This window comes from Amblyraja radiata, chromosome 20 (assembly GCF_010909765.2).
Source record: "Amblyraja radiata isolate CabotCenter1 chromosome 20, sAmbRad1.1.pri, whole genome shotgun sequence".
Taxonomy (NCBI): Eukaryota; Metazoa; Chordata; class Chondrichthyes; order Rajiformes; family Rajidae; genus Amblyraja; species Amblyraja radiata.
In genome coordinates this window covers 7,693,056-7,708,479 of record NC_045975.1, presented here as the reverse complement: position 1 = coordinate 7,708,479, position 15,424 = coordinate 7,693,056, and the positions used below count along the sequence as shown (strand labels likewise).

Sequence of the window (15,424 nt, the reverse complement as noted above, 5' to 3'; positions counted from 1 at the left end):
AATCTGTAGAACTCATTGCCACAGACGGCTGTGGAGGCCAAGTCAGTGGATATTTTTAAGGTGGAGATTGACAGATTCTTTGTTAGTACGGGTGTCAGGGGTTATGGGGAGAAGGCAGGAGAATGGGGTTGAGAGTTAGAGGTAGATCACCCATGATACCTTGGAGTTCATCTTGATAGCAAGCTTTCGTGGGTGGATCACTTTGACAATACGGTCACTAAAGCCAACTAGGATTCCTTAGGCGAAACCTCTGGTTCTGCCCAAAGGAAGTGACAACCACAGCATAGACAACATTGGTTAGACCCTTACTGGAATACGCTTCATGCGCCTGGGACCCATACAAAACTGGTCATATCAACAAACAAGAAAGGGCACGGAGGAAAGCAGCATGCTCTTGCATCAGGAACTACAATAGAGTCAGTGTCACCCACATGCTGTCCAACCTGGAGTGGGAAACGCTGGAAACAAGAAGGGCAAGGAACAGACTAGCCATGTTGTGCAAGATTCAAAAGGGGATCGTGGGCATAACTGCAGATAGATACATAACATACTCAACAGAAAGGAGAACAAGAAAGAGAAATGATATGTAAATAGAAATCCCATTCGCCAGGACACTCATTCTTTGTAAGAACCTTAAGGGGATGGAATAAACTAGACAACAATATAGTCAAATCACCTTCACTAGACAGTTTTAAGGGGGGCACTAACAGCACGTTAGGATGCACAACACATCCAAGTTGGCGATATGCAGAGTACTGCCCTGCCGACTACAAATTCCGACGGTTCAGAACAGCCTAAACGTGGGAACTCCACCACCCACAGGTTCCCTTCAGTTGTACATCAACCTGATTTGGAAATATTTTGGACACAAGAGACTGCAGATGTTGGAAAGTTGAAAGCACAAAGTGCTGGAGGAACTCACCTGTGTCGGGCACCATCTGTGGGCTACGTCCGGCCATTCCTTCCGCCGATGCTCACTTTTCCGCTGAGTTCTTCCAGAACTTTGTGTTTTGCTCAGAAATACGTCGCCTTGCCTGAATCCTGAAACTCCATCCCCAAGGGTACTGTGGGAGTCCTGCATTCCATCCCCTCCTCTCTCTAACCCTCTCTCCCCTACCCTAGTCATCTAGTCATCCTACAAGCCCCACTGGTTGTATCCTTATATACCTCTTGTTATCGCATCTTCCCCAATCAACAAGGGCCATTATGGCCTCGACCCTTCCTGGGGTCATCTGTTGCCGGCCCCGATTTGGGGCATCTCCTATTCTATTTTTTTCCAGAGACGCTGCCTGACCCGCTGAGTTCCTTCATAATTTTGTATCTAACTTCGGTACTGTGGGAGGTTTAGGTTTCGGTTTGTGATTGTTACGTGTACCGAGGTACAGTGAAAAGCTTTGCTTTGCATGCTGTCCACCCAAATAACCATATAACCATATAACAATTACAGCACGGAAACAGGCCATCTCGGCCCTACAAGTCCGTGCCGAACAACTTTTTTCCCTTAGTCCCACCTGCCTGCACTCATACCATAACCCTCCATTCCCTTCTCATCCATATGCCTATCCAATTTATTTTTAAATGATACCAACGAACCTGCCGCCACCACTTCCACTGGAAGCTCATTCCACACCGCTACCACTCTCTGAGTAAAGAAGTTCCCCCTCATGTTACCCCTAAACTTCTGTCCCTTAATTCTGAAGTCATGTCCTCTTGTTTGAATCTTCCCTATTCTCAAAGGGAAAAGCTTGATCACATCAACTCTATCCCTCTCATCATTTTAAAGACCTCTTTCAAGTCCCCCCTTAACCTTCTGCGCTCCAGAGAATAAAGACCTAACTTATTCAACCTATCTCTGTAACTTAGTTGTTGAAACCCATGCAACATTCTAGTAAATCTCCTCTGTACTCTCTCTATTTTGTTGACATCCTTCCTATAATTGGGCAACCAAAATTGTACACCATACTCCAGATTTGATCTCACCAATGCCTTGTACAATTTTATCATTACATCCCAGCTTCTATACTCAATGCTCTGATTTATAAAGGCTAGCATACCAAAAGCTTTCTTTACCACCCTATCTATATGAGATTCCACCTTCAAGGAACTATGCACGGTTATTCCCAAATCCCTCTGTTCAACTGCATTCTTCAATTCCCTACCATTTACCATGTACGTCCTATTTTGATTTGTCCTGCCAAGGTGTAGCACCTCACATTTATCAGCATTAAACTCCATCTGCCATCTTTCAGCCCATTTTTCCAAATGGCCTAAATCAGACAATACAATGGCCTAAATCAGACAATACAATGCATAATACAATTAAGCCAAACTGATGTCCAAGTACAATAGGCTTCATCTTGCACTAATCGCGCTGTTCCCTTTATCGTGTATCTGTACGCAGTGGACGGCTCGATTGTAATCATGTATTGTCTTTACACTGACTGGTTAGCGCGCAACAAAAGCTTTTCACTGTACCTCGGTACACGTGACAATAAACTAAACTCAAACTCAATGTGGTGCAAAGGGCAACATGCAAAGTGCAGAATACAGTTCTGATCATCGTAGCACATCATTGCCAGAGACAACGCCCAATGTCCACAATGGGGTACAGGTGAATCGGACAGTACCCGAGCTTACAGAAGGACTGTTCGAAAGCCTGATAACAGGGAGGAAGAAGCTGTGTCCACAGTCCGGTTCTGCGCGCTTCCAAGCTTCTGATGGGAGCAGGGAGAAAAGGGAATGGCTGAGCTGAGACAAGTCTTTGATTATGTTGGCTGCTTTCCAGAGCCAGCCTGAAATATAGAAGTGTATGGTGTGCCTTACAAGTTTAAGAAGCTATTTGACCACCACCTTCTCGAGGGCAATTAGGGATGTAGAGCGATGCCCAGAGTCTGAAAAATGAATCATTAAAATAATGGTGTGGGAAGGAACTGCAGATAATGGTTTAAATCGAAGATAGACACAAAATGCTGGGCTGTGCAGCGGTAGAATTGCTGCCTTACAGCGCCAGAGACCCGGGTTCGATCCCGACTATGGGTGCTGTCTGTACGGAGTTTGTACATTCTCTCTGCGACCTGCGTGGGTTTTCTCCGAGATCTTTGGTTTCTTCCCGCTCTCCAAAAAGGACGTACAGGTTCGTAGGTTAATCGGCTTGGTATGAATGCAAATTGTCCCCAGTGTGTGTAGGACAGTGTTCACGCGCGGGGATCGCTGGGCGGTGCGGACTCAGTGGCGCCGAAGCTGTCTCCGCGCTGTTCACTAAACTAAACTAAACTCAGCAGGTCAGGCAACATCTCTGGAGAAAAGGAATAGGTGAAGTGTCCAGACCTGAAACGCCCCCCATTCCTTTTCTCCACAGGTGCTGTCTGACGAGCTGAATTACCCCAGCATTTTGTGTCTTAACGAAAATAATGCATTTGATTCAGAGGTACAAAGGTACTCAGAGGTCACAGGTACTCAGAGGTCAAAGGTACTCAGAGGTCAAAGGTACTCAGAGGTCAAAGGTACTCAGAGGTCAAAGGTACTCAGAGGTTAAAGGAACTCAGAGGTCAAATGGACAGAGGTCACAGGTACTCAGAGGTCAAAGGTACTCAGAGGTCAAAGGTACTCGGAGGTCAGGGAAATCCCTGCAAAACACCATTGGGGTTATGGCACTGTGTTTATATCTACTTTACCACTTTAATACTGTACACAAAGTCGTCGATTCCTCAGATGAGAAATAGAAATGGTTATTCACTGTTTTGGTGAAATAAAATATCTGAAAAAGAGAAATGGAGTCAGCAATCCCTCGTTTACACTTACACCCTCGTTCCAGCTGTCCTGATTTCTAACACCTCAGCTTTACTCTTTACAATTATGATTTCATGGAAATGTCATCTCCAGGGAAGTGCAGATATGGCAGATCCTTACACTCAACATTTTAATTAAACTCTAAATCACATTCGCACATTGCCAATGCTGCTTCGTTATTTGTCAACACATGCATTTTAGCATGTCTCCGAAAGACCATTAGACGTTTAGTTTCGAGATACAGTGCAGAAACAGGCCCTTCGGCCCATCGAGTCCACGCCGACCAGCGATCCCCACACATTAACACGACCCTACACACTAGGGACAATTTTACATTTATACCAAGCCAATTAACCTACAAACCTGTACGTCTTTGGTGTGTGGGAGGGAACCGGAGATCTCGGGGAAAAAAACCCCACGCAGATCACGGGGAGAACGTACAAACTACGTACAGACAGCACCCATAGTCAGGTTCGAACCCGGGTCTCTGCAGCTGTGAGGTCAGTAGCTCTACCGCTGCGCCACCGTGCCGCCACATACTGTAGGAGCAGAAAAAGGCCATTTGGCCCATCGAGTCTGCTCCACCATTCAATCAGTCCACGCCAACCAGTGATCACCCTTGTACACTAGCACTACCTTACGCACTAGGGACAATTTACAATTTTGCCGAACCTAATTAACCGACAAACCTGTATGTCTTTGGAGTGTGGGAGGAAACTGGTTTCATCAACTATGTTGGAATATCTTGCTAACATCCCCTTCGGTGTGTGCTCAGTCAACTCAATGGTGGAAAATCGCAGAATCAGAGAAGTTCACGGCAGTCACGGAGGCTCTTTGGTTCACTGTAATAGAGCTTAAAGGGCCTGCCCCACTTAGTGATTTTTTTCGGCGACTGCCGACATCGTTGACTGACCTATCAGGTCACGATAAATTAGCGGCGTGACCACGTATTGACGGGCGGTGATTTTTCTCAAGTGTCGCAACATTTTTTTTTGTCGCCGCTGGATTTTGAAATGTTCAAAATCTTTTGCTGACCCTGATACGACGCCAGCAGTCGCCGAAGAAAATTGCCAAGTGGGACAGCCAAGTGGGACAGCCCATCACCTCTGCAGTGCTGCTATTTCAGCCAAACCCTCTGGTTTTCTCCCCTTATTCAAGCTGTAACAGCAATCCTATTTACCATTCCCAAGAGCATCTATTGCATTCACCCCTTCATCCAGTATGCTTCTGATCACAGCTAAGATATAGCATTCTCTGTCTCGCACCCCTGGCCTCTTTGCCAATTCCTGTACACGTGGGTCCTCTTGACACAGTTTGTCCTTATTTACTCAAAAGCCTTCATGATTTTTGAATGCCTGTGGATTCTCTGGGTATTATCTTCCAGAGTTTTAGTAACTGTGTGAATTGTTCCTGTGGATTAGAGGTTAGCCATCTTAGTAAAGATAGACATAAAATACTGGAGTAACTCAGCAGGTCAGGCAACATCTCTGGAAAAAAAGGGATTGGTAACATTTCGGGTTTAGTTTAGTTAAGGTTAGAGTTACAGCGCAGAAACGGGCTCTTCGGCCCACCGAGTCGGCACCGACTAGTGATCCCCGCACACAAACACTATCCTACACACACTAGGGACAATTTAAATTTAATACCAAGCCAATTAACCTACAAACCTGTCCCATCTTTGGAGTGTGGGAGGAAACCGACGATCTCGGAGAAGACCCACGCGGTCACGGGGAGAACGTACAAACTCCTTACAGTCAGCTCCCGTAGTTGGGTTTGAACCCAGGTCTTTGGTGCTGTAAGCGCTGTAAAGCAGGAACTCTACCGCTGCGCCACTGTACTGCCCCTAGGGTTGAGACCCTTCAGACTGAGAGTCAGGGAATATAACGAGAGACATAGTACATGGTACATAGTGGCAAATCTTTCTCCACTGGGTAAGGAACGAAGGAGAGAGAAAACAGAGAATCTACAATCTGCTGACTTCATTGGTAGTGAAGAGGTTAGACTCTATAGTGACAAGTGTTGAAACAAAACACGTTGAAAAGAATAGTCGGATTAAGCAGAGTCGGCATGGGGTTACGAAAGGGAAATTGTGTTTGACTAATCTACTGAAGTAGTTGAGGATGTGACAGTGACTCAGATTCAGATGCGTTTATAGTTATATGCAGCAGGGTGTAACAACATTCCCAGTTCACACGAATCGCAGAGTAAACAGTGTACATACAGTAATGGAGACCATGTCTCTACTATTTATTTCATTCCCCTTACATGTTTTTCCTCTACATGCTCAATTTTTGTAAGGTGTCCTTGAGACTCTTGAAAGGCGCCCATAAATAAAATTTATTATTATTATTATTATTAATGATGACTACAATAAGAAGTAAAATGACGGATGAATTGTGCAAAGAGTGTACTGCAGATCCGAGTAGTGCACAAATATATATTGAAGTACAATAATGGGATAACCGAATAAGGCAGAGTTCATGGCAGCACATCAAGGCAGGTGTGTGTGAAAGAGGTGATATGAAATAAAAAGGAACTGCTGATGCTGGTTTATACCTAAGATGGACACAAAATGGTGGTGTGACTTAGCAGGTCAGGCAACGTCTTGGGAGGGAATGGATAAGTGATGTTTTAGGTCGGGATCCTTCTTCAAGCTAATTGTCACAACCAGTTTAGTTTAGTTTATCGTGTAGGAAGGGGCTGCAGATGCTGGTTTAAACCGAAGAGAGACACAAAAAGCTGGAGTAACTCAGCGGGACAGGCAGTAACTCTGGAGAGAAGGAATGGATGACGTTTCGGGTCGAGACCCTTCTTCGGACTGGTTAAGGATAAAGGAAATGAGAGGTATAGACGAGAGATAAAGAACAATTTAGATAGTTTCGATTAAGAGCAATTTAGATTCAGTTAGATAGAGCTCTAGGGGCTAGTGGAATCAAGGGATATGGGGAGAAGGCAGGCACAGGTTATTGATTGGGGACGATCAGCCATGATCGCAATGAATGGTGGTGCTGGCTCGAAGGGACAAAATGCCTCCTCCTGCACCTATTTTCTATATTTCTATGTTTCTAACAATGAATGAAGGATATGACGAAAGGTAACAGTGATAAAGGAATCAGGGCATTGTTAGCTGTTGATTGGGTGCAAACAAGAAGCTAGTCCGGCATATGCGACAGTTTAGTTTATTAGTTATGTGTACCGAGAGACAGGGTGAGGCTTTTGGTTCCAGTCAATGAAAAGACTATGCCTGAATACAATCAAGCTGCCCATAGTACACAGATAAATCTGTCTGAAGAAGGGTCTCGACCCGAAACATCACCCATTCCTTCTCTCCAGAGATGCTGCCTGCCCCGCTGAGTTACTCCAGCATTTTGTGTCTACCTTGAATGATTCAACATTTAGTGCACGTCATTGAAGTCTGATAAAGTCCAATTAAAGATAGATCAAAGGTCTCCATTGAGGTAGATGGAAGGTCAGGGACTGCACCCTAGCTGATGAGAGGATTGTGTAACTGGGAAGAAATAACAACCGGAAAGAAACTCCCCTTTTTCTCACAGAGAGTGGTGAGTCTGTGGAATTCTCTGCCTCAGAGGGCGGTGGAGGCCGGTTCTCTGGATGCTTTCAAGAGAGAGCTAGATAGGGCTCATAAAAATAGCGGTCAGGGGATATGGGGAGAAGGCAGGAACGGGATACTGATTGGGGATGATCAGCCATGATCACATTGAATGGCGGTGCTGGCTCGAAGGGCCGAATGGCCTACTCCTGCACCTGTTGTTTATTGTCTATTGTCCTGATTGCCCCCAATGTATTAGTATTTTTATTGGTGTAATTGCTGCTTTGAATGGATCTCAGTGGATCCTGGTGAATTATACTCTGTTTCTCTACAACACTGGATTGGAAATGGTGTTACTGTTAATAGGATGGATGGAACGATGAGTTGGTTCAACTACGTGCGGGTTCTGGCCTTTCCTTACCTCCAGTTCCCTCCCCTCTCCTTTCCGTCTGAAGAAGCGTACCGACTCAAAACGTCACCTATTCCTTTTTCTCCAGAGATGCTGCCTGAGCCGCTGAGTTACTCCAGCACTTTGTGCCGGTCTTATTTAGATAGTTCAACTGTGTTGTTGGAATGTTGAATGTTGACACGATGTTGGTGCTTCATTTTATCAGGCATGTCGTTACGGTCATGTTCAGCACGTGGAACATCTTCTCTTCTACGGGGCTGATATGGAGGCACAGAACGCCTCGGGCAACACCGCACTCCACGTCTGCGCTCTTTACAACCAGGTGAGAAACAGCCGGTTACGTTTACATGCTAACCTCCGACAAACTCCTTGAACATTGCGGTTCACATGTCTTACGTGACTTAAGATTTTCAGGATACAGTGTGGAAACAGACCCTTCGGCCCACCGAGTCCGCGCCGACCAGCGATCTCCGCACACTAAAGGGCCTGTCCCACTTACGCGACCTTTACAGGCGACTGCCAGCACCCGTCATAGGTCGGTGAAATGTTCACATTTAGAAAATTCAACCGAACCAGAAAGACGCTACGAATCTTTGGAGACCTCCCACCACCATAGGAGACCTCTCACCACCATAGGAGACCTCCCACGACCATAGGAGACCTCTCACCACCATAGGAGACCTCTCACCACCATAGGAGACCTCCCACCACCATAGGAGACCTCTCACCACCATAGGAGACCTCCCACGACCATAGGAGACCTCTCACCACCATAGAAGACCTCTCACCACCATTGGAGACCTCTCACCACCATAAGGAGACCTCTCACCACCAATACAGCCTATGGTCGTGAGAGGTCTCCAAAGAGTCGTAGCGTCTTTCTGGGCGCCGCTGAATTTTCAACACGTTGAAAATTTTGGCGACCTATGAAATGTGCCGGCAGTCGCCTGTAAAGGTTGCGTAAGTGGGACAGGCCCTTTACACTTTCCTACACGCACTAGGGATTTTTCTTAACATTTACCAAGACAATTAACCTACAAACCTGTACGTCTCTCTGGAGTGTGGGAGGAAACGGAAGATCTTGGAGAAAACCCACGCAGGTCAAGGTACAAACTCTGCACAGACAGCACCCGTAGTCGGGATCGAACCTGGGTCTCCGGCGCTGCAAGCGCTTCAACTCTACTGTTGCGCCACACAATTGTAAAATTGTAAAACTGGTGATGAAATGGTGATCGTTTTGAACGTTGCGGCTCACATATCTTAGACTAAAGTCGTGCAGCGTGGAAACAGGCCCTTTGGCACCGAGTCTGCGCTGACCAGCGATCCCTGTACATGAGCACTATCCTACACACTGAGGGCAACGTACAACATTTACCGAAGCCAATTAACCTACAAACCTGCATGTGTTTGGGAGGAGGAGACCGCAGCACCCGGAGAAAATCTACGCGGTCACAGGGAGAACGTACAAACTCCGTAGGGCAGCACTGTAAGTCAGCAACTCTAACCTTGCGCCACTGTGATGTAGCACGGCACAGTAGCGCAACAGTATAGCTGCTGCCACGCAGCACCCGAGGTCCTGGCTTGATCCTGCCTACGGACGCTGTCTGTGTGGAGTTTGCATATTCTCCCTGTGATCGTGTGGGTTTCCTCCGGGTTACTCCGGTTTCCTCCCATGTCCTAAAGACGTGCAGGTTTGTGGGTTAATTTGCTTTTTTAAATTGCTTCTTGTGTGTAGGATGCGAAAGTGGGATAACACGGGTGATCGATGGCTGGCATGGACTCGGTGGGCCGAATGGCCTGCTTCCACGCAGTATCTCTAAATTAAAATTAACTAAATTAACCAAATAAACTAAACTAACCTATGCTAAACTAAACGAAACTAAACTAAACTATTAGGAAAGACAGAATTGTAAATCGTAATGTAAATGCATATTATAACCTGTTATATGTTAATACTTTGCTATTTACCACCGGTGATATTAATGGATTTCTGTTGAGCATTAGGAATTTTTCTTTACAAGGGTTGAAGTTTCTGCTTCAATAACATTGAGGGGCGTGTGTGTTAAGGGCCAGTTGAAAGAACGAGCTGTAGTTTTTAAGCTGAGTCTCTGTACCATGAGCTGCTGGGTGTAATCCCACTGGGGACATGCAACTCACAATTCTAATTGTGCAAACTCAGTTGAAGATTTTGTTTTCCGCTGCTCTGATGACGAGTGCCGTTTTGATCCAACTTTCTTTGATGCCTTGAGATGATCCCCTTTGGCTCATCATCTTCCCTTCAGCAGATATTCTTGTTTCATCAAAGTACATTGCCTTTGTATGAAGTCCCATCCAAATGATAATAATTTAATAATAATAATAATAATAATATCTTTTATTGTCATTGCACATAACGCAACGAGATTTGGTTTGCAGCTTCCATCCGATGTCATAACTTAAATAACTAATAAAATGTAGATGTAGATACCCCGAGAAACATGGTTTGTAGAATGAACAGTAAAATAGTCAAAGGTACACAAAATTGCTGGGGAAACTCAGCGGGTGCAGCAGCATCTATGGAGCGAAGGAAATAGGCAACGTTTCGGGCCGAAACCCTTCTTCAGATAGTCAAAACAGTTCAAACAGACTAAAGTGCAGATGTGTCTGTGTGACGTGACCATCCGAGGGAGAGTCCATGGGGGGTGGGGGGCATTCAGCAGGGCCGGTTCAGAGCCGCTATAGCTCTGGGAATGAAGCTGTTCCTGAGTCTGGAGGTTCGGGCGTAGAAGGCCTTGTAACGTCTGCCGGAGGGAAGTAGTTCGAACAGTCCGTTACAAGGGCGTGAGGAGTCTTTATGGATGCTGACGGCCTTCCTGAGGCACCGTGTGTGGTAGATGCCCTCCAGGGCTGGTGGCGGTGTCCCAATGATCCTCTGGGGAGGGGGAGGGTTAGACGTGTATTCTCACTCACTGGCACCACACATGTCTTTGCTGCTTCATTACCCTTCAGCTAATGGATCATTGAAGTCAATGGTGAATTTCAGAAGCCGTATCGTTGGCCGTTATCATGAGCCAGCAAACGCAAACTAATTTCTCACATGTGATAAGTATGATACCAACATCGTTGGCGGACAGTGTTTGGTTGGTATATTTTTAAGGTGAGAGGGCAAAGGTTTAACAGGAGTCTGAGGGGCAACGCTTTCGTTGGGAGTCCCGGTGAGTTACCCCAAGCAGTTTGTGTCTATCTGTGGAACGAGCTGCCAGAGGAGGTGTTTAAGAAGGAACTGCAGATGCTGGAAAATCGAAGGTAGACAAAAGTGCTGGAGAAGCTCAGCGGGTGCAGCAGCATCTATGGAGCGAAGGAAATGGGCAACGTTTCGTCCCGAAACGTTGCCTATTTCCTTCGCTCCATAGATGCTGCTGCACCCGCTGAGTTTCTCCAGCACTTTTGTCTACCTGCCAGAGGAGGTAGTTGATGCAGGCATGTACTAACACATCATTTAAAAGACATTTGGACAGGAAAGGCCTAAAGGGATGTGGACCAAACGTGGGCAGGTTGGACTAGTATGGATGGGGCAAGTTGGGCCGAAGGGCCTGTTTCCCTCCTGTACGTCTACTTGGCTACCTCGGGGGAATAAAGGCAGGTGGAACTCTGAGTTCCAAGTTCTTCATTACTCACCAGCATCAGTGGAGACCAAGGGCATTGTATTACCTGCAGATAGTTGGTTCTGTGCAAAATTAGTGACCAGTGTCAACTTTTGCCTTTGGATGACACATTCAGATTTTAGACTAAAAGAGATAAAGTGCAGAACCGTGCCCTTCGGCCCATCGAGTCCGTGCTAACCAGCGATCACCCTGTGCACACACACACTATCCAGCACACTAGGGACATAGAAACATAGAAACATAGACAATAGGTGCAGGAGTAGGCCATTCGGCCATTCGAGCCTGCACCGCCATTCAATATAATCATGGCTGATCATCCAACTCAGTATCCCGTACCTGCCTTCTCTCCATACCCCCGATCCCTTTAGCCACAAGGGCCACATCTAACTCCCTTTTAAATGCAGCCAATGAACTGGCCTCAACTACCTTCTGTGGCAGAGTATTCCACAGATTCACCCTCTCTGTGTGAATTTTTTTTTTCTCATCTCGGTCCTAAAAGATTTCCCCCTTATCCTTAAACTGTGACCCCTTGTTCTGGACTTCCCCCACATCGGGAAACAATCTTCCTGCATCTAGCCTGTCCAACCCCTTAAGAATTTTGTAAGTTTCTATAAGATTCCCCCCTCAATCTTCTAAATTGGCTCATGGGACAATTTACAATTTTACTGAAGCCAATTAACCGACAATACCTGCACGTCGTCGGAGTGTGGGAGGAAGCTGGAGCTCCCTGAGAAAACCCACACAGGCCGTGGGGAGAACACGCGAGCTCCACACAGACAGCACCTGCAGTCGGAGTCGAACCGGGGTCTCTGGCGCCGTGGGGCAGCAAATCTACCGTGCCGCTAGTTATTTAGTGTCGACAATGTTTACTGTGTCTGTCATTGGGGAGATGCAGGAAGGGAGACCTGGCGATCTTATTTACTCCACCATAGAATGTGTTGCCTTTCCATGTCACACAACAAATATGAACAGATCTAGGACAGTTTCAGTCAGTTCCCATTAGGGTAAAGTGCTTCGACTATTTAAAGAACTGAGTGAGAGCACAGAAAGCCAAAAAAAGCATTTGTGCGAACGGCATCTGTCTCAGAATAAAATATTTACAGTAAAACGCCATCATCCAGCAAAATCGGGGCATGGGGTGGTTCCCAATTAACAATTTTTAGAATATTATTGAATATTATTTTAATGCGCCGACACATTTATGTAGATGTTGCATGAAAATTATAATACATTTTCCAATTAACTACATAGTTGTAGCAGGAGTACAGGAAACCTGACCCTGGGCAGCTGAATGGGAGTTTAGCTATCAGGGTTTTTGTCATTTGAAAGGGAGTGTGGGAACTGGACGGAAACTGCATGGAAACAGGCCCTTCGGCCCACCAAATCCAGGCCGGCCAGCGATCACCCCTTTCATTAGCACTATCCTATGCATTAGGGACAATTTACAATTTTGCAGAAGCCAATTAACCTTGGCCAATTGATTGTAGACAAAAATGCTGGAGAAACTCAGCGGGTGAGGCAGCATCTATGGAGCGGAGGAAATAGGTAACTTTTCGGGTCGAGACCCTTCTTTTGGCCAATTGGTTGGTAAGGGTGTCAAAGGTTATGGGAAGAAGGCAGGAGAATGGGTTTGAGAGGGATAAATAGATCAGCCATGATTGAATGGCGGAGTAGATTTGATGGGCCGAATGGTCTAATGCAACTCCGACAGTAGAACTTACAAACTTATGAACCTACAAACCTGTACGTCTTTGGAGTGAGGGAATAAGCCCACGCAGTCACGGGGAGAGCGTACGACCTCCGTACAGACAGCTCCCCTGGTCAGGATCGAACCCAGGACTTTGGTGCCGTAGGGCAACGACTCTACCATTGCTTCTCTAGGCCACCCTATAGAGGGAGCAAAGACGGGAACTGTGGCCTGGCATCGAAGAAAGTTGGAAACTCGAGGGACGAGGGCGGCACGGTGGCGCAGCAGTAGATTTGCTGCCTTACAGCGCCGGAGACTTGGGTTCGATCCCAACTACGGGTGCTGTCTGTACGGAGTTTGTACGTTCTTCCCGTGACCTCAAGGGTTTTCTACGAGATCTTCGTTTTCCTCCCGCACTCCAAAGACGTACAGGTTTGTAGGTTAATTGGCCTGGTATATGTGTAAATTGTCCCTAGTGTGTGTAGAATAATGTTAATGTGCAGGGATCGTTGGTCGGTGCGGACTCGGTGGGCCGAAGGGCCTGTTTCTGGGCTGTATCTCTCAACTAAACTGAAAGGGGGCACGGGGTCCAGAACCAAGATGAGTGAGGAAAGAATGGTGAACCTGACGAGCTAGTTGCTGAAACATTGGTACCAAAGATTACCATTTGGTAGTTCTACCATGGTGCGGCACAGTGGGGCACTGGTTGAGCTGCTGCCTCAATGCGCCAGAGACACCGGTTCGATCCGGACCTCATCTGCTGTCTGTGCGGAGTTTGCAGGCCCTCCCTGTGACCATGTGGGTTTTCTGTAGGTGCTTCAGTTTCCTCCCACATCCTAACGACATGCGGGTTTGTAGGTCAATTGGCTTCTGTAAATTGCCCCTAGTGTGTAGGACGCAAACGTGGGACAAGGTAGATCTAGTGAACGGGTGATCGATGGCTGGCTTGGAGTCAGTGAGCGGAAGCGCCCTTTTCCACACTGCATGTCTAAGCTAAACTAAACATGGATCATCATGAAGTGCTTTGAATGATTGCCACGGCCCACATCTGTGTCAGTTTCCTGCACCTTCTCCATACCTTGCAATTTGTGTAAAGGAATTTAAAAAAAGTCTATGGACAGAAGTCTGTGGGAGCAGGTTAAAGTCCTACATGGTCCCTCACATAAATCCTTAAATAAGTTACTTTGCCACAATCGTCACTGAAGAAGGGTTTCAACCCGAAACGTTGCCTATTTCCATCGCTCCATAGATGCTGCTGCACCCGCTGAGTTTCTCCAGCACTACTGCAGTTCCTTCTTAAACACATCACTGAAGCTAGACTGGGCGAACTGACAACATTATTTATACCATTGCATCTGGTCAAAGATTATAATCCCACCATATCCACAATAATTATTGATTCCTTCTTCAATCTCTTCTTTGAATTCATGTATGAAATATGTTCCCATTTTACATGTTTTACCGCAAAACCACTTTTGTGTGGATGTAGTTTGGTGTTATACCTTCCCAGCCCTATAATTGGTGACGGCTCTCTAATTGCCTTGGACATCCTCAAGGTTAGGTACCAGGCCAGTGAAGATTACCTTCTGCCATCTGTCTTCATTGAACATTTAGATTCACTGCCGTGATTCTGTGTATGATTCATGCACTGAGTCTCTCCATTCACAGAGATTCTCTCTTTTTTAACCCCCAACGATCGATATCGAGAGAGAGAAGAGAGAGAGAGAGAGGAGAGAGGAGGAGAGAGAGAGAGGAGAGAGGGAGAGGAGAGAGAGAGAGAGAGAGAGAGAGAGAGAGAGAGAGAGAGAGAGAGAGAGAGAGAGAGAAGGAGAGAGAGAGAGAGAGAGAGAGAGAGAGAGAGAGAGAGAGAGAGAGCGAGCGAGATATAGAGATAGAGCAGAGAGCGAGGACAGAGAGAAGCAGAAAGCAGAGACCTTTCTTTCGAGAAAGCCCGACCTTTCTCGGCACGAGCCCTCAGCTCGAGAGAAGAGAAAGAGAAAGAGAGAGAAGAGGAGTAGAAAGAGAAAGAGGAAGAGAGAGAGAAAGAGAAGAGAGAGAGAGGAGAGAGAGAGAGAGAGAGAGAGAGAGAAAGAGAGGAAATGAGAGAACAGAGAGAGAGAGGGGGAGAGAGAGCAGAGAGAGACGAGCGAGAGAGAGAGGAGAGGAGAGAGCGAGAGAGCGGATCTTCTATCTCTCGCCCTCTCTATCCCTCTCTCTCCCCGTCTCCTCCCTTCTCTCTCTTTCTCCATCTCTCATTCGATCTCTTCTCTGTTGTTCCTCTCTCTGTGTCTGTCTCGCTTTCTCTCTCTCTCTCTGTCTCTCTCTCTCTCTCGCTCTCTCTCTCT

At 46.5% G+C, this 15,424-nt stretch overlaps 1 protein-coding gene across 6 annotated transcripts in view; it reads left to right on the top strand.

Moving 5' to 3' along the window:
• Nucleotides 1–15,424, top strand: part of shank2 (SH3 and multiple ankyrin repeat domains 2) — a 624,608-nt gene that overhangs the window by 184,614 nt on the left and 424,570 nt on the right. For all 6 annotated transcript variants that reach the window (XM_033038734.1, XM_033038735.1, XM_033038733.1 and 3 more), the window contains one exon: nucleotides 7,954–8,070. In XM_033038734.1, coding sequence (XP_032894625.1) covers nucleotides 7,954–8,070 — 117 coding nt within the window. The remainder of the gene's footprint in view (nucleotides 1–7,953; nucleotides 8,071–15,424) is intronic.